The sequence below is a fragment of the Drosophila hydei genome, unplaced genomic scaffold, assembly GCF_003285905.1.
Source record: "Drosophila hydei strain 15085-1641.00,03,60 unplaced genomic scaffold, DhydRS2 tig00008122-arrow-pilon, whole genome shotgun sequence".
Lineage (NCBI taxonomy): Eukaryota > Metazoa > Arthropoda > Insecta > Diptera > Drosophilidae > Drosophila > Drosophila hydei.
The window spans coordinates 4,031,814-4,056,444 of record NW_022045833.1 but is presented as its reverse complement, the minus strand read 5'-3'; the positions used below and the strand labels follow the sequence as shown (position 1 = coordinate 4,056,444).

The window sequence follows — 24,631 nt, the reverse complement described above, 5'->3', positions numbered from 1 at the left end:
ACAAATGTTTATATAAATATATAAATATATATATATTTGTATATAAATAAATATGTTATATATCGTTCAGATATAGCATTTATCATAGAGTTTTAGCATTAATTAAATTAATTAATAAATTCAATTGAACTAAAAACATATGCTCTCTCTCGCTCTCGCTCTCGCACTCGCATATTTGCATTTCAACATAACAACAATTTGCCTATGAAAATTAACAATTTCATTCAAGTTTCTAGCTGAATCAAAGGTAAAAGTTAAATAAAAAAAACGGCAATAATAAATATTAATTAAATAAATAAATAAATAAGCTTAGCAATTAAAATAAATATGCCTTAACATTAGTATTGCGTAAGTCGTGGTAGGGTGTTGATATGATGGAGTGTGAGGGAAGGAAGCTCGAACTCTAAAATATTTTCAGTAGTCGCCCGAAAGTAGGCAACAGAAATTGTTGCACAGTTTGACAGTCGCTGCAATTTCGCATATTAAACTAAGGAAAGGTAGAGTTTTGTGGGTGAATTTTTATGAGTTTTGTGAAAGCGACGCTCCTATATATATACATATATATATATATATATTCAATATTTATGCAATATATATATATATACATATATTTATAAGTTATTTCGCCACGCTGAAGTCCTCTAAAAACTATTTTCTATTTACAGTTGCGTTGTGTGTGTGTGGGCGTGGGCGTGGCTTATTTAACGCCCGTTATGCTGCGTAGCCAAGGCTTATAGAATGTGGTACGCATATAGACGCCCGGCAGATACGGCGCCGCGCACTTGATGCCATGCGATACAGTGCCAGCCAGCTCGTAACGTCCATCGGGACGCTGCAACACCAAAGGACCGCCGCTGTCACCCTGCCAAGAAAGTTGATTAAAAAAGTTTCTAAACAGCTAATTGCGGCATTTACCTCGCACGAATCCTTCTGCCCATTGGCATAGCCCGCACACAGGAAGGAGCTAAGTATCTTCTTGTTGTGCCCAGCCGTGTGGAACATCTCCTGGCAGACGCTGTTCTCAATTATTGGCACCTGTTGCGTGCGAAAAGCCAATTAAAAGTTGTTCGTAAAGCGCTTAATCAATCAGCATGGGCTAATAGCTCATTACTGCTGCACACACACACACTCACCTGCACCTCCTGCAGCACTGAGGGCACACCGCCGCCGTACTTGAGTCGACCCCAACCAGTCACTGTTGCCATGCGACCTGTGAAGTCTGCCTGATCGTTGGGCATGCAAATTGGAACTGCGAAGGAGACGAAAGATTAACTTGAGTGTAGGTGGCAATAACTTTTAATATAATTCAAAAGAGTTTGAATTTATTTATATGAACTGACTATCGCTTTGATGATAGCGATAATCATCATGGTTCACTCTTAGTCTGTGCTGTTTAATCTACTCTAATTTGTCCTTGAATAAGCTAATGATAAGTGTTTTATGATTATCATTTAAGCGCTATTAGTTCTTGATCTATAGTCAATCTTTTCAGCTGCAAAATATGGTTATAGAGGCTATAAACTATTCAGCTGCCTTACCTATCAAAAAGGCAGTCGACAGTGTCCGACTAGAAGATATCTAAGCAAGGTAACCAGACTTAATTGCCTACTTGTTGAATTATTTTATTGATTTATTTCTCCCTGTTCAGCTGCACTACTTACCTATATGCGTATCAAACTGCACGGGACTGTCCATTTCGAGCAGCGCCAGATCGTTTTCGAACGTGGCCGGATCGTATTGACGATGCACAATGACGCGCTTCACATTCTTCGTAATGGGACGTTTGCTCTCCAGATCACCGGAGATATCGAACTCACCCATGACAGCAACCAAAGAGGCCAAGAAACTAGAGAGAGCATTAGGCATTAGCTAAGGCACTTGCTTGGCATGTTAGCTTAGAACTTACCCGGGCTGGCAATGAGCAGCGGTGATGACGTAGCGACTCGTGATTAAAACGCCGCCGCATTTGTTCTTGGTAAAGAGTCCCAGCCAGGTGGATTCGCGTACTAGAACCTGCCAGGGAAAGGCGCCGAATGTGGAGCCTTTGCCGCCGACAATGCGACCCGATTTAACATGAGGACGAACGCCGCATTCTGTTGATGGGGAGTGAAATGTGAGGTTAGGAGTAGGGAGTGTTCACAAAGCGAGCGAGCGAGTGGGTGAGAGCGAACGAATGAATCAAATGTGAGCGAGCGAGCGAGCGAGCGAGCGAGCGAGCAACTGACAGACAGCCAGTAAAAGAGATACACAGAGAGAAACGGGGAATAGCAAATGCAAATAATTGCGGGACTAGGCAAGAAATGGAATAGGCACGAGGAAATGGGGCTTTAACTAGGCTACTTAAAGTGGATCGGGGATTAGGGGGATTAGCGGGTTTAACTAGGCTACTAAGAACTAGCTATGTGACTATGTGGATAGCGTTTGGATGTTTCAATGATGGCGATGCCTGTGGACAGGCCGTTTGAGCCGGCGGCGTGCTATAGTTGTTGTTTATGGAATGATTCAAGATGCAAGGATGGACATTTTTGGATGGTATTAATCAATTTAGTTGGCAAGGGTTAACGAACGTAATGTGTGCATGAATTATTAGAAACAAGAGAGAAAACAAAGAATAGAGATAGATAGACAGTTTGTTTTCGGGGTCCAGGCTACAAACACTCAACACTTACGTATTTTGCGTCCGTTGGCACCACCGTACGAGCTGAGCGTCTCTTGCTCGATCTCGTTCTCATGCGGACTCGGATTAACGTCCTCCTCGTCCTCCTCATCGACAATTTCATCGTTAGCTGGTCGCGCAGTGGTGGTCACACGTTTCGTTGGCTTCTTGGAGCTGGGACGTCGTGTTGTGGTGTTGGGTCGACGTGTGGCCGGTTTGCGTGTGGTGCTAGCCGAAACCTTCTTGTTGGGCGCCTTGGTGGAGACTCGGGTCACTGGTTTCTTGGTGGTTGCCTTTGGCTTTGAGGTGGTTGCTACGCGCACTGGCTTGCGTGTGGTCTTCCTATTGACGTTGGTGGTGCTCACCGCACCGGAGGCGTAAGTGGATGCTGTATTGTTCGACTCGTCGATCATGTCGGCCAGTGCTTCGAAGTTGCCCTGCAGCGAGGCCACCAGCTTGTGCACAAGCGTGTGCATCTTATCCTTCAACACAATGTCCTCGACAAAGGCGGGCGTCGATAGCTCCAGGTCGCTGGTCACAGCGCTCGACGCGGCGGACATATTTAGATTTGGATTGCGCACCGGCGGGAAGTTGACGAAATCATTGGGTGAGGTATACGTCTCCTCGACATTCTGGCCAACCTTCTCGCCGGGCACCGGGAATGCCGGATATGTGGGCGTCGGACCATAATAGCCTGGGAAAGCGGGCTTATCATCCGAGGGCACGCCGAACAACGCTTCTGTGGTCGATTGCGTGAAGGTCAAGTGCACGGGACTGCTGCCAGCAGCGGGCATGCCGAAGTAGCCCGGATCCTCGAAGTCATTCGAGCTTACCACGGGCGGCGTGCTGCCGGGACGTCGCGTTACAATCGGTCCATAGATATACGAGTTTGACGTGGAAGCGGTCGAGCCGAGCTTCGTGTCATCCCAAGTGTTCGATGGCACCACATTTATAGTCGTCGGCTTGGGTGTGATCAGTACGGTCGGCTTCGCTGGCTTGGGCGTTATATTGATCTGCACAAATCCGGGCTTCTTGTGATTCACATAGTTGTTGGTGGGCTGCTGTATGTGTATGGGCGTGGAGGCGGTGGCGTAGAGTGGTGCTTGGTAATTTCCAGGCGTGGAGCCCAGGATATTCTCAGCGGTGCTCTGTATGAAGGCGTCGAGCTTATCATCGGCCATGAACAGCGGTGGCACCTTATCGTAGTGGTAGTCCACAGTGGCTGGGGGACGCGGTGTGGTTGGACCAGTTACATAGCTCGTGGAAATGGGCTTCGAGGAGACGGGCTTGCGCGTGGGTGAGCTAGCCGCTGGCTCATGATAGTTGAGCACAGATTGAGAGGACTCGGCATATGGAGCTGGTGCGGGAGTTGGCGTAGGAGCTGGCTGATCATAGTTGCTTATGGGCTGATCGTAGCTAACTGCCGGAGAGGCTGGCTCATCGTAACTGATCGCAGGCGTGGCAGATTCCTCATAGCCTGCCGCAGAAGCCGATGACGACTGATCGTAGCTGACAGTGGGCGTAGCCTGCTGATCGTAGCTGGAGCTAGCTGCAGCGGGTTGATCATAACTAGAGCTAGAGACGGCTGGTTGATCATAGTTCAGAATTGGAGCTTGTCCATAGCCGGAGTTCAAGTGCTGCTGCTGCTGTTGCTGCTGCTGCTGTTGGTTGTAATTGCCCGCAGGCTGCTTGATCTGTATGTGCGTCACAGGCGACTCGTCTGCGTTGTAGCTGCTGCTGCTCGGCTGAACAGGTCTGCGCGTATTCTGCTCGCTCTGCACTGGCTTCTTCTTGATGATCGTGGGCGTTGCCTGTTTCTTGGGCGGCGGGCGCTTTGTTGTGGGCTTGGGACGTGGCTTGGGACTTGCTGTTATCAAAACTGGACGCAATGAGGAGCTCTCCTGCTGGCTATCATATTGTGGACGCTGCGCTTGCGTCGTTGTCGTGGCAGCCAGGTAGCTGGCTGTGGGCAGTGGACTAGCTGTGACCAGCTTCTCGGTTTGCTGATAGCCGGATGAGGTTTCATCATATTGCTCCTGCACTTTGGTGGTATGCGACGAGACAGAGACCTCGGCGGGCACATTGTCATTGTAGTGCTGCATGGTCACCATGCCGATGTAAGAGGCCACCGGACGATTGGAGGTTGAGGGACGCACGTAAGCGGGCGATGGCTGAGGCGGCTCTGTATAGCTGTTCGTAATCTTCTCAAAGTTGATCTCGGTATTCGCTTCGAGAGAGCCGCTGCTCAGCTGTCCATAGCCGGAGGGCTCGCCGTCCGCTTGATTCGAATCTCCTTCCATGTAGGACATATCCACTGGGTAGGCAATGCCCATGACTGGCATTTTGTTGAACTCCGAAGTTTGAGGAGCCTCCGGCGAGATGGCATCATTATAGCTAGTGGCCGGCATAGTGTGCTCCTCGAGCACGGCCGACTGATCATCACTGTAAGTGGGCCGTGGTGTGGGCAGCTCAGCGGACTGACTGTTCGTGGAAGCATCTTGCTCGCCGGATAGCTTATCATAGCTGAACTCAGTCGTGTAACCGTATTCCTGCTGCTGCTCCACCTCCTGTGACTTGGTCAAATCGTTTTGCTGCTCCTGGCTCTGCTGATAGTAGCTGGGCGGCTGTGCGGTAGCCGCTGCCTCACTATGATCAGCTTGTGGTGCATAGTTATACGAGGGCGTCTGCTGACTGACCACATTGTAGCTGGGTCCATGGTTGCTATTGTTCAGCTGCAGTATAATCGATTCAATTGAGTCCACGTGCGTGGTTATGGACGAGACCGTGGTGGGATTGCTCTGCACAGCGGAGGGACGCTTCTCATTGTTATAGGTGGGCACCAGAATATATTTATCGTCCGCTGCGGCGCTAGGCTGCGTGCTGCTGGAGGAGGAGATGTACGATTGCTGCTGCTGCTGCTGCTGCTGCGGCTGTTCCTTTGGTGGCTGCACATAGACAGGCTGTGGTCCATATCCCGTGGAGAACTGTAGATCTTCGACGAGATCTGCATCGGCGCCGGGATGCGTTATGTCGCTATGCGTAAACTCGCCGCCATCCAATATCAAATGATTGTGATTATGCATATTTGCAGGCTTTGGCTTGGGCTTCACCTGCTGCACAGGTCGCTTCATGGCCTCGGCCAGTTGTGGCACGGGCTTGGCTTGAGGCTTGGCTTGTGGCTTGGCCTGAGGCTTAGCCTGAGGCTTGGGCTGTGGCTTGGGCTGTGGCTTAGCCTGAGGCTTGGGCTGTGGCTTAGGCTGTGGCTTAGGCTTCGGCCTGGGCGTGGTCGCTGGCGCCTTGGTTGCCGCAATTTCCTCAAAGCTGTTCGACTCTGAGCTGCTGTGCTCCACCTGTCCGTTTGCTATCTTATTGGGCACCTCCGTGGTAAAGGTCACAATGTCATCCACATGCTCCGGTGGCAGCGTGGCCAACACCTGCATAACGAAATCATCATTGTTTGGCGGCGATGAGAACGTGTTGATCTTCACCGAATGCTTGTGCACGTGTATGGCAGGTGGCTGCTCCGTGGGCTTCAGCTCATTGGAGTTGACCGCATCGTTATTCGTCTGCAGCTCTGCCTCCTGCTCGAATTCCACGCTGGCCGATTGGGAGTTGGTTGCCTCCGTAGAGCTGCTGCCATAGTTGAGCTCTGTCTGCGCGGCAGTCTGCACGCTCTGACCAAGGCTTACTGTGCTGCCCAGCTGCTGATAGACCTTATCCAGATTCTGTTGATCGTAAATGTTCTGCGCTGGCTGCTCATCATGGAGTGGTTGTTGCTGCTGCTGTTGCTGTTGCTGCTGCTGTTGTTGTTGTTGCTCTTGTTGCTGCTGCTGTTGCTGTTGCTGCTCTCCATAGTTCTCATAGGAAGACTGTGCTGCTGCCTGTTGCTGCTGTTGCTGCTGCTGCAACTTTTGCTGCTGCTGCTGGAAGTACGCATTCTGCGCATCATTGATCAGCGTGCTGGCCAGCTCATGTGTTTGCGGTATCTGACAGCAGGCACCAAATAGAAAGCCATCCATGCAGGCGCCCACTACCTCGCCGCCTCGCTGCGCGCACTCATGATTGAACATGCAAATGGTGGGGCCATTGGAGCGTGGATCCGAGCTGGGCAGCGTTTTGGTAGCGCGACAATGTTTGGGCGTAATGCGATAGCCGCCAAACAATTTGCGACCAGCTGCAAAGAGAGAGAGAGAAGGTGGAGAAGGGAGGATTAGAAGATTGAATTAATATAGAGAGAAGCTGGAAATTAAAGGTTGTCTAAGGGTCTGAAGAGATTTCTTGTCTTGCAAGTTGAGCTAGGCTACAAGTCTTTATATAGTCAGAGCATTAGCTATTGGTGCTTAAGCTTTAGATCTCTTGAGTTGATTTAAGAGCGAATTAGCTGCAGTTATAAGGGTTTGGAATTAGACACTGTGCTGTAGCTCTAGCTTAGTATTTTGTATACTATCTTAAGTCTGCACACCAGAGCCTAAAGCTTAAAGACATGGCCTACTCTCAACCTTAAGACTCAAAGGTCTAGTCTTAAGCACTCATTGTGTCAGCTCATCCAATACACAGTTAGTCATAGCCAGTCAATGAGCTCTTCGCGCCACTCACTCAGTCAGGACAAGTTCTCTTCTATCAATAGAGCTGTTGACTTGGCCTATCATTTTATGGGCTAGCTGTAAATGTAATTGTGCTTGTTTTTCATTTAATTAGCAACTTAATTGTTAATTGATTGCGTCCACACAAAGAAACGATTTTGGTTGGCTCCAAGAATCTAGCACTCAAAGCTGCTCCAATTTCACAAAAACCAAAAAAAAAAAAAACACTTTGACAAGCTGCTTTTGCGGCTAACTTGAAAATGGGAGCACGCAGCCAGCAAGTGGGGCAGCCAGCCAGCGCTTGAGGTGCTAATTGCCAAAATCAAGTGAGGCCTGGTGCCAGTCGGGTTATATTTTTTCTTCTTCTTCAGATAAAGCAATAAAATCAATAAGCAGCCAAATGTCAAGTGAGCTGCAACTCGCGTTTAATTTGCTAATGAGCAAAGTTGAGTGCGACATCATTTGCCAAATGAGCTGGAAAGCAGACACCAGCAGCAGCAGACGAAGTGCAGCAACAGCAGCTAAAAGTTAGCTTTGAACTTTGACATTGCAACGGCAGCGACTTGCGCACTTTCACTTGGCAACTGCCTTTCGGCTGGCCCCAATTGCAAATGCCGCTTGCTTCTCATGTTAATTGAGTTTCTGGCGTTGGTTTTTTTTTTGTTTTTTTTTTTTATTATTTTCTGAGCTGCTTTTAGCGACTTTTAGCCGTTTTCAAAACGCAATTAAGTACGCAGCTTATGGTTGCCAAAAATTGTCACTTTCATTTCAAGAATTCCATTCGCAACTATCTAATTTTCGCTAGCTAAAGCAATTATATACAGTTGCCTGACTCCGATTGCCGATTGCCGATTGCCGATTGAAGCGCCCCAAGAAACGGAAATTGCCTGAAACCCAATTAGAATGCTAAGCCACATAAATTTAAATACAAAAAAAAATTAATTGACAATCAGCGAGGCGCGCTGAAAGTGTTTAGCATTGAATGAAAGAATCTTGTGTTTGTTTAATATTTTAAATAGTTTGCCATAGAACATTAATCATGAGCAGATTTGCTATAAGAAGGAGACAGCACAGAGGCAGAGACAGAGGTATGAAGAGTAAGGGAGATAGCGGTAGGGGAAGAGGAAGCAAAGTTCGCCTATCTTTGCAGAGTTACTTACTGGAGTTTCTTACGCTCTCAAGAGATTCTTGCTAAATGCTGTTTGCAAAGACTCGTTTTAAAGACTCTTTTCAAAGTATCTATCTTTCTCTAGTATCAATAATGATGGGACAAGGAGTCTGAGTAGTCTGCAAGGCCACGAAAAATTCTCTGAAACTACTCAAATATGCCCTTTTAAAGCAGTTAAGATTATAGGTATCTATCCTCCAGGAAAGATAAAAGCAGACAGGCAATCTCCTTTTACTATATTCACTATCGAATCTAACCAAAGTTCACACAATCTTTGTTGCCAATTATTGATTTTGTTAGCCAAGCGAACCTGTTGCCGCAGCTCCTGCTACCAAACACTTTAATAAAGCTAAGAAAAAAGAAGTTCAAGTGAAAGTAAACACGTAAAGCGAATAAGTTATCAGAGGCCCAACAGCAAAGAAAAAAAGACTCCAATTAGAATGTCCAGTACGTAGCACCCGTAGCATCCAACTCCAACCGCAAGACAGAAAGAGAAAAAAAACATAATTGCGAAAAGTGATAGTGTTTTGTTTGCCTTGTTCATTTCATTTCATTTGGTTTATTTATTTATTTAATTTTTTTCTTTCTTCAAATTTATATTTCTTCATTTCGTTCGCAAGTTTATAAACGATTTCGTTTTTCTGCTCTGTGGCTGTTGGTGTTTTTTTTTTTTTTTTGTATTTTCTTTTCTTTTTATTAATTTACTTGCTCTTTGTGGCTTTATTATTTGCGGACATTTCGCAGCTTTATGATTAGACACTCAAGTGCGCTGAAGTATTCTTCCGACAATCGTTAAAAGTTAGTAAGCCCACAAACGATGTGAAATTGCCGCCAGCTACACAATGACTGTTAACTGTTAACTGTTAACAGAGCGCTCTGTTAGCACTCGCTGTTGCTGTTAACATAATGATGGAGAGTTCGCTTCGGGCTTTCGCGCTGTTTGTTCGGCTGTCTCTTAATTATGCAGCTTAGCATAATTTGTTTGCTCTAAGCTGCGCTATTTGTTAGGGCTATCATTCGCTCGAAGCTAATGGCGTAGATCAGTTAGCTGTCTCGATAATGTCTATGCAACAGAATGTTAGCTACGGACTGTAGTAGCTGCTCAATTATTTATGAATTATAACTTCTGAAACTTAGTGAACCATAAGCAGTAATTAATTTTTGAATAGATTTGTGTTACGCCTACGAATTGGAAATCCAATGAATCTATCTCTTAAAAGTTTTTGAGATGCTAAAAAAAAACAAAACTTTTCTGTAACATAATAATAATTTTGTATCTAATTAGAATACCTTAATATATCTCTTTAAATATTTATAAATTTATTTTTTATTATATAATCAAAGAATTTGCTAAATAATCAAAAACTCTCTTCACCCATGTTCCCAATTTCAACAGATACCAAATAATAAATTAAATAATAGATACCAAATAATAAATAAATTTAAATAGGTAAAGTTATGCCATTATGGCTTAACAATGCTTAGCAAATGTTCTTTATTCTCACACCTGACGGAGTCTGTGAGCAGTTCGCTCGCAATCTAGCCAATTGTGACCTTTACGCAACTCGATGGCTCAGTGGAGTCGCATAAAAGAGAGCGAGAGACTGAGCTATTCATAAAATATGCTAAGAATGCTACAACGTGAGCATTAAATATTTTTAGGGCGCACCTGCTACAAAGAGCGTAACTGAATGCGCGTGACTCCCAAAGCTGATTTGTGATTTGTTTTTTTTTTTTTGGCTTAGGTTTGGATTTCAATATAATTTGGCATGCCATGCGGTGCGGCGCGGTGACTTATCAGACAGACTGTGACCCTAATTGGCGCAACAAGAAATTCAAGTCAATGTAGCGTCATAATCGAAACGTTTTTGCATGCAAAATAGGTTACAGCATCGCAGCGGCCACACCAACAATTGTGACAACTGAGAGCAGGCAAAAAGCCGGCTCACACACACTCACACATATACGAGCGCACACTGCGCCGCTCTCTTGACTTGTTGTTAAGTGTGTCAAACGCCTGATATACATATATATAAAAATATTTTATTTCTTCTTTTTAAATATTTTATCAGCTAAATAAAGGAAAAGCAGCAGCTGAGAATGAGCTAACAGGTTGCGCAGCATCATTAATTATGAATAGCAAAAAAAAAAGGGGGGACCATTTGTTTGCTACAAAAGATTCCGGTGACTAGACTCCAGCTAGACGTAACTCCAATTCGAAATCCAATTTGAACATAATTAGTGATGAACGGTGGCAAGCTCGCTGTGTGACACTCTACACTCTAGTCAGAGTAAACAGCAAGCTTAGTTATATATCCAATTTGGATTTTGTTCAAATTGGAAGCAATAAATACTAGTATGTCATCTGAAACGCTAAATGAAACTAAAACGCTAAATTTCAATCCAATTAGATTTAAAATATCCAATCGTCATCCATTGGAATTAGGTGAATCTCTTAATAGCTAGTATCTGGACTAAATTCTAGCTTAAACTCCAATTGAAAGTCAATACACGCTTTGCTAATCATAGCTGGCAGAGTAGAAAAGCTGGCAATTCCTGTAAATCACACTAGACCTTAGCCAGACTAAACCAATCAGATTTCCAACTGGAAGAGGAATGCCAGTCGCTAATTATGTCATTAAAAACAGTGGCAACCACCGTGTGACACACTAGACCATTGCTTCCAACTTGAAATCCAATTGGTAGAAATGAAATTCAATTTGGAATTGGGAATTGGAAATGCTTTGGCTGTGAACAGTTAGCGACTGCATTTCAAACGCATTCAGTGAAATTTTACACACTCAGAGAGACGAAAATTAATTAAATCATGAAATATGCTGCATGCCGAGCCACAGCAGATCAGAGCAAAGCAGCTCGCAGCTTCCCAACTGTGTAGCTGGGAGTTCGAATTTCGAAGAACTTGTTTTCGAGCCAAAAGAATGTAAACAAACGAGGCGCTTTAACGGTAAAATGGAAAATTATTATCGATCAATTAGCTCAGCGTTGCAAAAAAAACTACTGAAATGAGAATTTCTTAAAAAATAATTTAAGACTTTTATGGAATTCTATGGTAACATGCAATAGCACGTGTCGGATCGAATTTCTATATATTTCTCTTAACCGGTTTTGCATACATTTTTCTTTTTGCTCTGATTACAATGTGAAAGTGTTGAAAAGTTCTTGTTCTACATTTATGTAAATTATAGAGTTGCATTTACTGCAAAAACCACATTTTTGAAGCTTGGAGAAAACTGGGAAATATTTTAAAATATTTAAAATATTTGTAAAATGCATAAATTAAAAAAAATTAAATGATAGAAATTTTCCCAATAACTTTTAGAACTTATAAAAAACTCGGAAATATTTAGAAAATTTAAAAATATTTTTAAAAATAACTTTTAAAAAATTGTTTAGCTTTTTTATAATTGTATAATAAAAATTCCCCCCAAATTGCTTGCTAAAACAAAGATATTAAAGTCCAAGCCTAAGTCCCTTTTCTTTAAATGAACATTAAATCTTCAGTTTAATTTCACTTTCCTTAGACAAAAGGAAAACTGTTTACAGTTGGTTTATCTTCATTTTTATAATTTTTATTGTATTTTTTGTGTGTTTTCTTCTTATGAATCTCTAACGCATGATTTGGGTCTACAACTAATTATGACAACAAATCCAACAATAATCATTCGGCGAGCTAAAGCGAGAGTTTTTTGTTCAACCTCGTCATCTTCTTCTTCTTCGAGTTGTTTAAATTGAATTTGTTTTGTGATTTGTAGCTGTTGTTTTATAGTTTGTCTTTCATCTTATCTTCTTTTTTTTATTAATTTTAATGGGCTTTACGTGCGACTCGTTGCTATTACCTACAGCTACCCTCTCTCTCTCCTTCTCTCTCTGTCGCAGTCTCTCTTAGTGGCGTCTCGTTCTGCAATGTCACGCAAGAAGTTTTCCGTTTTGCGTGTTGAAAAATGAAAGTTAATTTGCTTCTTTTTTATTATTATTTTTGAGGTTTTTATTTGGTTTCCCCACTATTTGTGTAATAAAGTATTTGACCCTTTCACAACACTGAACAACTGTCAGGGTCACAGTTGCTATAAATAATAAGTGCGAGCGCCATGTTGCTGCCAGCTGAGCTGGAGCAAAATATTTCCCAGTATTAATCGCAGTTTAATTGAATTGTTTAAGAACAGCAATAAGTGCAGCTGGAGCAAACAACATATTAAGCATAACTTGTTGCATGCTCTGATTGGAATATTTGTGAATTGGACTGTGCCATGCAACATACATACATACTTGCATGGATCTAAACGATTTGCACGCAAAGCAAAGCACGCAAAACGGGAAGACAGCAGTTGCGCCTCTTGAATTACATAAAATTGCATTTGAAAGTCGAATACACATATACACACATACACTTACGCACGCACACACACATGTTCACATGCATACAAGCCCAGCTATGCAGATGCTCGCGCGTCGGCGTCGCTGCTTGAATTGGCACAGCCTTCGCATTGGCAGCAGCTTCGTCGCCTTCACCAGCCACGCCTCCCCCGTAGCCCGTGTGTAAATTGTAACAGTGACCCAAATAAAATGCGGCGACCGAAAAGACCGGTAATGTAACAGTGAATGTGCAAGTGCCTACCACTGCTGACAGTTGCCATACACACACACACGCACGCACACAAACCTCTCTCTGCTTCATACATAGTTGAACGTATTTTACGCATGCAATTCTAATGGGAAATTGCTTGTTTGTTGTATTTTTTTTGCAAAACCTGTATTATAAAACAGGCAAACGAAAAGCAGTGATGCGCCAAATTTACAGCGTGACACGACTATCGACTACTAATAACTCAATTGAGCTTGCACAGAGAGCAGCTGCAACTGGTATTTTGCAAGCAAATTAAATACCAAATTATGTATATCAAATTTAGTCATGCACGCATTTGAACTAGTTCACTGATGCGTGCAATGCAATTATCGAGCTGAGATCGCCTATCGATAAGCTTAAGCCGGTCATATGTAATTAAAAAAGTTGCCAAATTTGTCGCGTGTGAAGTGAAAGATTAAAAAGTGCGTGTTAACTTAGTTTAAAGTGAGCGAATGGTATAAAATCATGTTATTTGTGAGACTAAAGCGTGTTTAATGTAATTGCCTAATGCTAAAGTGTGAAAGTGTGTGTGAATTCAGAGTCAAGCTGAAAGTGCTCGACTTCTGTGTGTATGTATTTCAATATATATATTTCTTTTTGCATTCTCTTTGAAATTTGTGTGTGTTTCTCTTTTCTCTCACGCAGGCAGCACTTTGTAAGGTAATCGCAGTGTCAACCGCGAACCGAGTGCGTTCTGCTACTCGAACAGGTTGCACAGCGACACCAAAAGCGGGCCGGCCGGGCCTTTGGTCAAGCAGCACCACACACACGCACACACAGAGGCACACGCACACAGCTGTAGTTATGAAAAGATATCAACGTATGGATGTTGTTGTTGTTTTTGGTGTTGCTCTTTGAGCCAGTTTCGTTTAGCTGCCCTGCTTTATTGTTCAGTGCACAGTGGGTAAGTACATGAATTCCGTTTTGTTTTCATTACGACTTTTATTTTATTATTATATTTGTAATTTTCTGCTTGGTCATTCGAATGATAAGAACTTTGTGAATGATAATTATTTTTTCTTGTATTGTTTTTTTTTTGTTTTTTCCACAATGAAATCTTGTTTGGTTAAGTGAAAAGTTTGACGTGGATCGCAGCAGGTAGAGGATGGCTGTGCAAAAGGTTTTCTCCCCCTCTCTCTCTCTCCTGCAATGGCAAGTTGCAAGAGATGAGATCTTGGGAAAACGATCCTAAGCTTTTATGTCAATATGCATAAAGTGAGCTTGAACATCAAATCAAATATGCAAGATGAGCGCAAAAAGCTAAACTAAAATGAAGAAGATCGTTGTGCGTCGCGCAGTGAAAGTTGTCGGCCGCAATAAATGACATCATTTTTGGCAATAGCCTCATTTCCAATCGATAACCAATAGCAATCGATAGGCAATGTACACAAGAAAGAGAGAGAGAGAGAGGGAGAGGCGGAAACAAACAAAAGATATTTTTTTTATGGATGCACACACACGGAAAGAGGTTTATAACGACAAACATTTAATGTCTATGCAAATATCATGCGAAAAAAAAGAGTAAAAAGAATATGTGGTCGACTCAAACAACGGAAGTAACTACCAACAACAACAGCAACAACAACAACAACAACAATAGAGAGAAGAAGTGAAGCCAGCCAATCGTTAGTTAAGAGCATTTCACTTTCACCGCCAAACATGTCAAAACACAAATACAGATTCGACATTTTGCTATGTATTTCCTGTTAGATGCAGCCGTAACAAAAGCCCCCGTTGACAAGTCGATAAATTTGTCAATTACAAAAAGGAAAACTCCAGGCCAACAATGAGAGCTTGATGAGCTTAAAAGATAAACTAAGTAGCCAGCAAATGACTCCGAATGGGCACAAATGAGTGGTCTGAGTGACTGAGTGAACGAGCGCGAATGAGTACGTATGAGCACGTATGAGTACGTATGACTATTTAGACGCTCTTTGATAGCCATGCACTAATAGTTTGCCAGCTACTCGCTGGCATAGGAAGTGCAACTGAATTGCCATATGATAAACGAGTGGTGTGAGCTTCTTTTGCTTTCTGGTTTTATGTGACTTAGGTGAAATGCTTCTTGGACACGGGCCTGGGCACTTGATGTTGATGATGTGTCACAGTTTTTATTGTTGTTGTTTTTTTTTAATGTGATTGAGTTAAGTTTTATGTGATGTGGTAAACGTTTGTGGGAAAAATGTTTGAAAGAAAGTCAAAACTAAAAAAAAAACCAAATAAAAAATGTCGCTTTCACATTAATTGCAAAATGAAATATGAAATTAAACAACTTTGCGTATGCGCAATTTAAAAAATTATTAAATAAAAAAACGGAAAAATCAAATTAAGGCAAAAAGTGCTTAAGCAAAGCCTAAAAGGCATTATGAATTGATTTTTAAGCACAATGAAGTGCCAAGAGCAAGAAAAACAGAGGGAGAGAAAGATAGCCAGACTGAGATGGCATTTGCTTATGTAGAGCATTTGACCGTGCAGCGGTAAAAACGTGATCTCGAAAATTATATCGATGCCAGAGCGACGAGCAGCTGAGGCAACTGACTAACTGACTGATTGACTGCTGCTGCTGCCAACAACAATATCAACTTGTGCTGCCTTTTAGACTGCAGTCTGCAAAATCTTGGCAAAGTCTTGCAGCTTCCTGCCTCCAGGCAGTAGCTCTCCGTGTATGTGTGTGTGTGTGGAGTGAGTCGCAAATTACCGCAAGCTCAACGTCAACTGCAGGCCGACAAGTGCACAGACGCTAACTGGCACACGTTGCGATCAGAACCTGTACAAAATTTGCCATTGTTGTTGCTAGAGTTGTTGTTGTTGTTGTTATTGTTGTTGTTGTTGCTGTGGCTACTGGCCAAGACATTTTCATTTCGCACGCGCAATCAGCTCGGACAGTGAGCCGTGGGTTTTTTCTTCTGTACAAATAAAAATTGAATAGAAATTGAAAATTGTTTTATGCAGCACACACACACACTCATGCGCACACACATCTGTTGTTAATGATAGATTGTGTGAATGATTGGCATTCGCTGTCTCTGACCTGACGCAGCAAAGTTTGTCCCGCAAAACGGAAGCATTGGGTTTTCTTTTCTAGCTATGGCAACCTACAAAAGTGTTTGTTCAGTGATTTGATCATTTGATCATAGCATCTCAGGGTGTGTATATGTGTGCGTGTATGATGTGTGTGTTTGTGTTTGGCTAGCAGTTTTCACAACGTTAGCTGCATAAACAAACTTCAGCTGTGTGCAAACTTTGCCATAGGGCGCAGAGTTTAATAACCTAAGAATTGCTTGAAGTACACTAAGCTTAATGCAATTTATATAATAATTATTTATATAATGTTGTAATAATGTATATATATTTAAATATTTGAATTTATAATTTATAGAAATATATAAATTTATATATGATTACAAGTTGTTATCTTTTTTATTTTTTTTTCTAATTTTTAAATATTTTGCTATATTATTTGAGAGCCTAAATATTTCGTATACGTCTATGTCTGCTACAATATGTACCATATAAGCTTGCCTAATTTCTATTGTTATTGTTCATTATGAAATGTATTCTAATTTGCATGTTTCATAAATAGTAATTCTTACGAAAGAATCTTAAAGCCAGCCATACATAAGAATCTATCAGATCAGATTACTATTTGATTAAACTGACATAGGGAATGTAGTTAACAAATTAAATGTATTAAGTGCGGCACCTGATAGGATTGTATTTGTCGGTCAAGCAGTCATTATTCGTCCCAGAACTCCAACTGTGTCTGCCAACCAACAATCGCTTGCTTTTATCTCAATTCTAATCAACACTCACAATTTAATTATCAACTCGGCTGTTCCACTCAGGAAGTCTTTCGCCATATTAACATAATTTTTACTCAGGAAGTCTTTTGCTAGATTAACATAATTTTGCATAATTGTAGCGCAGCTAGCTCCACTTGATTAACAGCCAATTGTGCCACATATTATAATTGTAGGCACACTTCTACAAGTCAAGTGCTGTAGTTCGTCGCTTAAGTCTTTTGTTTGTTTACGTTGCTTTCAGCGAATTCAGCACAGCTTAAATGTCAAACTCAATAGCTTGTGCCAGTGCCTTCGATTCCAGCTAATAACCTGACACTTTAGAAATTTGTTTCACTTTTTAAATCGGCAGCAATTAACACGAAAGCGACTCGCTACAAATAAAAAACTGTCATAAGAAAGTGTGTGTGACACAGAGATGCGTCTCATGTGCCCAGCCACAGCCACAGCCACAGCCAGTCGCCGCTCTGCTTGTTTGAATAGTTCAAAATGGCAAATAAAAAAAAATTGTATTCGTAATGTAGCATAAAATGAACCAAATAAATGACAAGTGCGTTGCGCTTCTTCACATAGTGCATGAGTGTGTGAGTGCGAGCATGTGTGTGTGTCTGTTCATATATGGAAAGTCATTTTCTGTGCCAAAAGTTTTTCATCTGGAATTGACACAAAGGCACAGTTTAGCTTCTTTTTTTGCGCTTTTCGTTTTTGGCCATTGTCAAGACCAGCAGCAAAACGTCGACTGCTGTTGTTGTTGCTAGTGTTGCCTGCCAGCTTGTGCTTTCACTCGCCTTCAAAGTGTCGAAGTGACACGCTTCGATTTGTCTCATCGAGAATTGTGTGCCATTTGCCAAATTGATTTTCATTCAATTGTTTAGTTCAAAGAAAAAAAATTCTCGCAAACTTTTCTATTGTCAACTTTCAGTACAGATGGATGTACCATACACCTATATATAATATGCTATATATCTATACATAAATGCTTACCGCCGTTCGTTTCAATTGTTGATCTAAATCCACTTGTTGTCTGCACAAATAATGCGCCTATTATTATTAAAGTTGTTAAAGCGTTGGAAAGTAGTTGCCGTTTTGTTATTGCTGTTGTTGTTGTTGCTGTTGCTGTTGACGTCGCTGTTGTAGTTCTTGTTGTTCTTGCTGCCACTGCTATTGTAGTCGCGTTTGTGCGCGACGCTAACGCCGGCATAACCCACTTAAACATGTCTGCTTTGGTCCGTCGCTGGACACTATTCCGGCTAGACGCTTTGTCTGCCAGCAAAATTTCCACTTAGTTAAAGGTTTTTTCTTAATTTTAATGTCGACGAGTGCGAAAATCTAACAGCGACTGTTGTATGTTGTAATTGAAAACATACACACGAACACACGCAGCTACACACATGCAAATGTACCGCTACTGCAAAACAAAAGACTTGGGCAACGAACGTGTTTTATGCACGAGCTTAGTGGCTTTAGAATAAATTTCTTATTATAATTTCTTCTTCTTTTTTCTTGATTGAATCAAAAAACGTTAGCACATTGAATTAGTTAAGTTTCGTTGTGGCGCACTGTTGTTTATATAGTTTAATTAATTGATTGATTGGCGAATTGTTGAACAGTTGCTAACAGCGAGGCTCTAGTCGAAGCGCCAAGCGTCCGGTCAACTGAACGTTCCGCGTGTGTCTGATTGTCAGCGTTGCCCGTTTGCCAGCGGTGGCCGAACAGATAACGGACCTTTGCCACTTTTGTGTGGCACAACTTTCACTTTAACGCAAGAGAGCCAACAGTGAGAGAGAGAGAGAGGCAGAGAGCGAGATTTGTTGGAGAGCGCGTGTACGTGCGAGTATTTTGTTTGAGACGCGAGTCGCTTAAATGGTAAACATTTCTATTTTGGTTTCTACTTGGGCTACTGATTCGGTTGCTATATATTACTGTTAGCGTGCTTTCTCTGTGTGTGCGAGTGTACGCTAGGTATTTGTGTGTGTGTGTGTCAGTGTCTGTGTACTCTGGCAACGTCTGCACGCGTGCGCGTTTGAAACTCAACTGAAACGGTTTACAGCCAACGCTTGCGGTTAAGAGCTGCACAGCTGCTGCTCGGTTAACAGCTTGAAATATGCTACTGCTGCTGCGGCTGCCGTTTGCTGTTAACTCACTGTTGCAGACGGCGTCACATAATTGCAATTTGACAGCCGTGTTGACAGCTATAGATTTTCTTTTGAGCTTGCAGCTTTCGCTCTGGCCTGGACACACGATTTACGTGCTGCGATATTTTGCTACTATATTTGAGGCGTTGCATATGCTAAGCAGGGTTATTGGCCTGCTGCTGGATCCGTTCGAGGCTAATAACAAAAGACTCAAGACAAAAACTTGGCAATTAGTGTATTCAAAATTGCTAACAAGCCTAGCAATAACTGTCATCGACAGTGCGTGTGTGTGTGTGTCTGTATATATGTGTGTGTGGGACTCTAACCTGTCGTTTGGCATTTCCTTGACCCAAATTTCACTGAGCTTAGTTTGTCAACGTCTTTGAACACGTCGTTGCAGTTGCTGCTGCGGCCTGGCATAGTAAAAAAAAAAAAAAAAAAATTAAAAAAAAATAGGCATTAACATAGTCAAGCTGAGCCGGTGCCAGGGCCGGGCACTTGGCTGGTCAAGCGTGGTGAAGCTACGCCACGATCTTTGTGTAGAATTTCACTTTCGTTATTGTCGTTGTTGCCGTTGCCGCTTTGTGATTGTTTTCTTTTTGGCTGGCTCTCTGCGGTCAGTCAGGCAGCGGCTCGTTAGCCATTGAAATGGAAAACATTACGGCTTTTGACTTTGCCATTTTGGCCATGCCGGGCACGTGGGCGGCGCATAGCCACACATTATCTTGATCCGCTCGGTCAGAACGTTTCGTCTACGTCTTCCGTTACTTTCATACCTCTCTGCGCGGTGTTCCCAGGCTGCTCAGGCGCAACTGTTACGACACACAGTCTACTCCCAGCATAGATGACTGATTATAATTAAATGATTTTTACTATCCAAAGCGCATTGAACGACGCGTCGCTTAAATGTTAAAAACAAAGTCAGCTTTCTCTAAAAAGAGACAAAACAAGCCAAGAAGGTGCCAAAATACAAAAATTAAATCACAAACGAATCGAGTCACAATTTAGTCGAAGCAGTCAATGATTTAGTTAGCTGTGGCGATTCTTCGCTTTGTAGTGCCCGCTGGCTGCATGGGTTATATAATCGAAAGTAGCTGAGGGAAATAAACAAATAGCATTTTGATAAGCATTCGACGACCCATTCGATTCAATGAATGAGCCAAATTTCTTTGATTTAAAACAAATCGAATACATAAATTCGGGGATTTGAGTTTTAATTATGCTTAACAACTTTTCAAACTTGTTTATGTTGCTAATGAAAGCAGTTAGATGAATTTTCAAATTGCCTTTTTTTGTTTGTATAATATATAAAAGATAATGCAGTTATAGCTGAAGCTGATAGATTTATAGCATAGGAAATTTTTTGAGAAGAGTGAGATATGAATGCTCGTCGATGGAAGGATTTATTGATAAACTTTTTGCATAATTTAGCTATGACAGGCATGCAGATTAAGCATGCTTAAAGTCATCATTGAAAACAAGAGCTTCCTATAGGAAACAATTGTTATTTAACTGATTCTTTATTAGGGTGCTATGCTTACTTATTTGTTTCCAGTAGTATCATTCGGAAAAAATTTCTAAATGATTTTAAAATTTTTAGAAAATTTACTTTGCTCTAAAATATATTTCTTAGACTGTTTTAAAGTAATACTTTTATACACATACTTTTTTTTATTCCCCTTCGAAATTCTTAAAAAATGATGAAATAATCTAGCCATATCGAATTTAAACTGATTCCCAGTGCTTGATTGACCCAAGTTTACATGGTCTCAATCGATTGTGATTCCTTAAAGATTAATAAATATTATTAAATTGCATTTTTCATGCTTTCTTCTGCTAAATGCTTAATTTATTTTGCCTTTAAATAGACAATGGAAAATTCCAATGAATAAAATTATATTTTGGCAACTTGAGCTCACATCTAGTAGCTGATGATCCATCATCAGTAATGAAGTTTCATTTATTTCTTTTTCTCTTTATTATTTATTGGTTTTGTTTTGTGCAAACAATTTTGTGGGTAGCCAAGACACGACAGATCGATAATAACATTGGCATAATTGGCGACAAGTGTGTGAATTTGAATTCCTCAGATAATGCCAATCATTGCGTGAAAGGCGATGCTAAGCGAGTGGGCGTGGCCTTTTATCTTTTAAAGGCGTTGAAATAATCAATTGCTAGCTAGGCAAAAAAATAGAAATAGAGAAGTAAAACGTGAGATATTAGAGATAAGGTATATATGATATAGACTCTACCCAGGGGCCAAATCGTACAAGTTGTTAACAGCAAGAAACACCGCCTGCTTATTTTGTTTTTTTTTTTATACAGCTATTCCTTCAGTTTTTTACATTTGATCAGGTCTGCCAAATTAATGTGTTGAAAACGAAAGTTCAAGCGAGTTGAATGAATGCTTTAAAAATATATATATATATATATATATATATTGTTGTTGGGAATCTTTGGCCAATGTCTAGGCTAATTAATCATTTTTGGAGCTGGCGACGCCCTTGTGATTAATTGCCAACTTAATTGAGCCAACATATATTTTGCGAGCCAATTTGATGATCCGACAGCCAAATCATCATTATCCATCTTTGAACTCTACTTTCCATTTTTGAAGCCAGTAAGTAGCCGCCTGTTGATCTTGTGTAAAAGTGCAGCACTGTAACAGGGGCAAGCGTTATAATATGGTGTGCCATTGACTCAGTGAGCAAGCTTATATGTATATATATATATATATCTATATATGTGATGTGCGATATATAAATAAAACAACAATAATTTCACTTTTAGCAAGTGGCAGCGGTAAATGTTTATTTTCAACACAAGCGTTAAGTAAACAAAATACTAGAAGTTACAAAAACTGTGTGAAGAACGAAGGCTAAAATACTCTAGATGTTAGTTTTGGACGTAGTACAGAAAATATCTGCGTTTTAGGTATGAGCTTATATTTTTGTACTAACAAATTTCTTGAGAAATTTTGAATTTGTTTCTTCTTCTGCTAAACGAGCGCACAACATATTAACAGCTGATACATATTTTGAATGTTAAGTTGAGTGGTTTTCCCTCATTTTTCTATTTCAAGTTCAATTTGCAGAGTAATACAACTGTCTCAAGCCAGTTTAAATGGAAAAAAATAAACTTAAAAAACTATTGCAAATTCTTTAGTTGATTTGTTGCAAACATCATGTGAAAGTTGTAATAACTTGAGCTAGGGCATAACAAGAAAAGAAACTACAGCGCATTAGAAATGAAAGTGAGCAGCAGCAGCAAGTGCAAATATCACACACACACACATAGTTTAACAATAATTGTTAACTAAGTAATGTATGACACGTTAACGAAATGCAAACATAACGAGCTTCGAATTGAGCCGCAGCCAACATTCCCGTTTGGCCGTTTTAGCAAACAACAAATCGGCGATTATCACATGTCAATGGCCCGGAAAGGGTGCGACTACGAGTGCCCAGTTTGGCTGTAGACATATGATTTAATTTGCTTTAAAATTAATTACGCAAATGTTATTCAATCGGGCAAATGGGCGAAACTTTTGCCCATGGCTCTGAGCAGTTGTTGGCTCTAACTAATTGCACTCTTATTTCACTTGTAATTTTTGGCATTTTATTTTAATTTGATTTGCGCAACAACTTTCGTCTTCATTGCCTTTTCTAATGTTATTTGCACAGCTTTTTTGTTCATTTTTTTTCATTTCATATTTTGCCCTTACATATTTTTGCACCTTTCACAGAATTTTTTTATATCTCTTTTTTTTTAACTTCCGTCTTGGCTCTTTTCTCTGGCCTTTGCAATGTAATCATCTCTTTTTTCTTTCATATATACATATAATATTTTGTACGGCCATTTAATTGGCGAAAATTAAAAAGGGAAAATATTTTTACAGACTCGCCGACACTTTTGTGTAGGCGTCGCAGCTTTTGGCAATTAATTAGAAAGCGAAACTTTAAGTTTATTTAATAACAAACACAAAATATAAGGAGAAAAAAACTGTGCAAACACTCGTTAGTGTCCAAAAGAAAATGCCTAAATGAAGGTTTTTAGTTGAGGCTTGATTACAACTATTTCTAGGTGTTAAATTATGGAAGTGAACTTAAGTCAGACGGTCTTCACTTCTTGCTAAGGTTTAGAGGAAGAGCTTGCGTGCTGTAGGCAAAGTTTGCCAATTGAAGTGAGCTAAGAAGTGAATAGAATAGAGAAAAAAACGATTTGAGAAAGGAAGTTATAATAGATGTACTTGGGTAAAAAGCCCAGCGAGTTAATTCGAACTAAGTAGATTAGATGTTTACTTTGTTATTATAGCATCTACTTGGAGATATGATATCTGAGATGTATATCTGAACAATCGCTGAGATAAAGAGATGCGTCTAACTTAGTCTGAATTGATCTGTTAAGGAAGTCTCTGCCTGTGTGCTACAAAGCTCCAACAGATTTTATAAGCGAAGAAACTTCACAGTTGTACATTTGATTCTAAATCTTCCCAATCCACTTAAGCTTAGAACTTAATCGATGCTCATAGAGCAATAACCCAATTAAGGTTTTGTCTGCTTGATTGATTGGAAAGCTTCCTTGTGTTCATTAGTTATTATCAAAAGAATTTGGACTTCCTTTCAAAAATTTACAGCATATGAGATAGAGTCATTTGTTGTTGTTGATAACTTCTTGTTGGCTTTCTAAAGCTGCTGTCATTTGGTAATGTCTCAACACTTGATCATCTTAACTAAATTACAATTATGACGCCCATATTGTAACATGAAAGGGAAACATTAGATACACCTGTAGGCAAGCTGTTCGCAGCGAATTCATTTGAGCTGCCGGCGCTGAGAAAATGTGGGCTTCGAGTCTGTCTGTGTGTGTGGACTTAAGTACTTACAAATGTCGAAGATCTATCTATCAAGATTTAAGGGCCAGGCAAACCAATAATTACCGGATGAGCCGTAATTTCCTATGGGCTGCATTTTTCAAAATGATGCGATCAAATTAATGAACAGTTGCCCCAAAAAAAAGTGCTAAAGAAGTTTTCAAGCATTGTTTGTTGCTTCTACTGTTTGTGTGATTGCATTGCTTGATATTGACATGTAGTATTGTCTTGGCTAAGCTTTGCTTGAGTTCAGAACAGCAGCAATTGAGACGACTTGCAGCAGCAGCAACCACAGCAGCGGCAGCTTGAAGGCGCTGTTTACCTTGCCAAGTACCTTTCAATTGTTTTGTGGAGAAAGAAAATTCAGTTGCTTTTCGAACTCTTGCAGAGTGGAACTTTCGTTTTTTTTTATGTTCGGCTTGCTTCTCGAGTGGCTGGCTGCTTCCTATAAATCTTTGCGGGCAGCAATAAAATTATACAAAAACAAAAAATATTACAAGAGCAAGAGCATTTCCATTGTACAGCTCGTCCAGAAGTTTGGGAAAGTTCAAAAACGTCGCTTGAAGACATTTTACATGCGGGACACACAGCAACTGGAACTTGGTCATCTCTTTGTACGGCTTTTACCCACTTGACTGACACACTCGCCCACTCTGCTGCACAGCATTTAATGATTCTTCTCCGATGTGCTTCAAGCTGCTTAATTGTGCAACTTTTCTATGGAAATTAAGTGCAAGATCTGCGCCGCAAGTCTCAAATTCAGTTTCAGTT

The 24,631-nt window shown here is 41.1% G+C and overlaps 1 protein-coding gene across 1 annotated transcript; it reads right to left on the bottom strand.

The window, feature by feature from the left end:
• Positions 1–697: 697 nt before the first annotated feature.
• LOC111597691 (serine protease lint) lies at positions 698–18,068 on the bottom strand. The gene is made up of 8 exons (XM_030225094.1): positions 17,837–18,068; positions 4,304–6,830; positions 2,670–4,195; positions 1,907–2,093; positions 1,662–1,846; positions 1,134–1,249; positions 916–1,035; positions 698–862 (listed from the first exon to the last, which is right to left on the bottom strand). The coding sequence occupies exons 1-8, from the start codon at positions 18,066–18,068 to the stop codon at positions 698–700; spliced, it is 5,058 nt and encodes a 1,685-aa protein (XP_030080954.1).
• Between the last annotated feature and the right edge of the window lie 6,563 nt (positions 18,069–24,631).